General features: G+C 38.1%; 1 protein-coding gene across 1 annotated transcript in view; it reads left to right on the top strand.

The window, feature by feature from the left end:
• The window catches only part of AFF1 (AF4/FMR2 family, member 1), an 88066-nt gene that overhangs the window by 77096 nt on the left and 8713 nt on the right, over positions 1 to 2257 (top strand). The window contains exon 14 of the mRNA XM_008585166.1: positions 1051 to 1084. Coding sequence (XP_008583388.1) covers positions 1051 to 1084 — 34 coding nt within the window. The remainder of the gene's footprint in view (positions 1 to 1050; positions 1085 to 2257) is intronic.

Genomic DNA, 2257 nt, shown 5'->3' with positions numbered 1-2257 from the left:
GAAATTTTAAGATGAAGGTAGTGATTGTACTGTTGGTATATATGCTTTAAAGAACTCTTTAACTGGTGGCCTTTGGACTTTCTGCAAGGTGGTGGTTTTGTTGTTAATTATATACATAATTAAATATGCTTTTACATCTCTGCTGCAATATAAAATGAGATAATGTTTGCCCTTTATCATATTTAAATGTTTAAGACTCTGGGCCTTTTATTTATTTAGTGTATTCCCTAAACCTAAATGCCTGCAGATGCACAAACCTCCCCAGAAAGCCATATGTTGAACTTTGTACCGGAGGAGAACAGCATGGCTTGCCTTTATTGTCCCATACGCAGACCTAACCACATATTCCAGAGACCCATAGGGACCTGAATCAGACCAATCCAGGGTGGCTGTTGAGACCTTGGCCTGGTGTTCTTCAACCCTGGCCTGCGGCCTTACATCTGTCCCAGGCAGGCTAGGGAGGGTTGCACTGAGGCCCTTTTATGAGATCCCCATTTCTCAGGCAAAGTGCTTATTGCTCCTATACCCTGCTGGGTGCTGTAAAGGAGTCAAAGACAAGCCCCTCTATCCCTGTCCCTAAAGCTACCCTGTTGTATGAGAACGAGCTGGGTCAGATGAAGAATCCAAGACCGCACTAAGCAGTGGTGCTCTTTCAACCTCTTCTTTCCAGCTTCCAAAGATTGTTGCTAGAACTGTATGAATCTTTTGAGTTTTGGAAGAGTCAGTATTTACCACTGTCAGCCAGTTATCTAAAACTTGTCTTGACATTGGATGCATTGAGCACTACATTCCCTTATTATTCAAACAAGTAAGATTACAACTCCAGGGAACTTCGTTTTGTTTTTAATCTGTACATATGAATATCTTCTTTCTTCCTACCTAAGATGACCATATATCCCAGTGTGCTAGGAGTCCTGGCTTATGCCTATTGTATACCATTTTAATAAATAATTATATCCCATTTCACTGTCCAATTATGCCAGTTTGAACAACAGTCCATATGGCCACCCTCTCCATAATAGTCTCCCTTAGTTGCATGATGTCTCAAAGATGTGCATTTGGCATTCCAAATAGTTCAAAAAGCGTACAACTGAGTATAGAGCGGTGTGTTTCTTCTATATATTATACTTGTGGTAAGAAGGGCAGTTAGAACTCTACTACTTTAACACTATTTCAGGAGATAGATGGAGAGTTATCACAGGAATATTGTCATTATTAGCTTTACAAAATACTTAAGGAAGAGGATATTATCAAATTGCTAGACTATACTATAGTTTCTTTTGTTTCTGCCCTAAGGCCATTATTAATTTTGGAAATTCAATGAAAGAGATGGTTCTGAATAAGCGAATTTGGAGAATTTTATTCCCATCAGTGAAGCAAACCAAACATGGCCCTGTACTGCTGATTTATTGGGGCATGCTAATTTGATTTTTACTGTTTCTGTCACTAATCTTCTCAGCCTGGGTTCTCTAGAAAAAAATTTTTTTAAATTAAAAATTTTAGGAGTTATATGATTGAGTATTCTGAAATCATATGTGTTTATATGCATATGTGTGTAGCAACCCAATTTGTTCTGCTACTAATGAAACACAACAGTATGCACTGAGGTAATTATATTGTAAGCTCACTGAAGGGAAGACTTGTTTCTGCTTCTGTCCCATGGAGTGTTGTAGCAGCATGCCTGTAGAAATTAACAGCCCTAAACCATCTCTTTGCTGATACGTCACCATCTCCTTATATTCCATTTTCATTGTTACGAGTTTCATTTTTTCTTTTCGAACATATCAAATTGAGAGCATTAAAAGAAGCTACAAACAAACGCAGGTGCTGTGGTAATCATTTGCTCTCAAGGTGTGTGGTACATGAGCACGTGTAGAGAAAAAGTGAGTTGCTTATCCCAGTTTCTTTAGTTGACTTGCCTGTATGCCACTTTGTGAGAAGGGTATTAAGTGACAAAATGTGTATTCAGCTTTAGGGTGGCCACCGATATCTGGTTTCATTCACATTTTTACAGTCCCTTTAAGGGACTCTGAAATTTTGTCCCTGTTGGCCCAGGATTTAGCCTTGTATACTACCTAGACACCAAAGGAGATTACTTAATCTATTGCGCTCTAAAATGCATAAAAGACTGTTAGATATTATATCTAAGATGCTCATAATAAATGTTTTCTACTTGTGATAAGATAAAACTTCCACACATAAAAAGAAATTTGTGTCCGTGTTACTCTAGATGTGTAGAATAATCTAGTTCGCAAGA

The sequence above is a fragment of the Galeopterus variegatus genome, unplaced genomic scaffold, assembly GCF_000696425.1.
Source record: "Galeopterus variegatus unplaced genomic scaffold, G_variegatus-3.0.2 Scaffold3474, whole genome shotgun sequence".
Taxonomy (NCBI): domain Eukaryota; kingdom Metazoa; phylum Chordata; class Mammalia; order Dermoptera; family Cynocephalidae; genus Galeopterus; species Galeopterus variegatus.
Note: the sequence above shows the minus strand (reverse complement) of the source record. Positions and strands in the feature narration are given on the sequence as shown.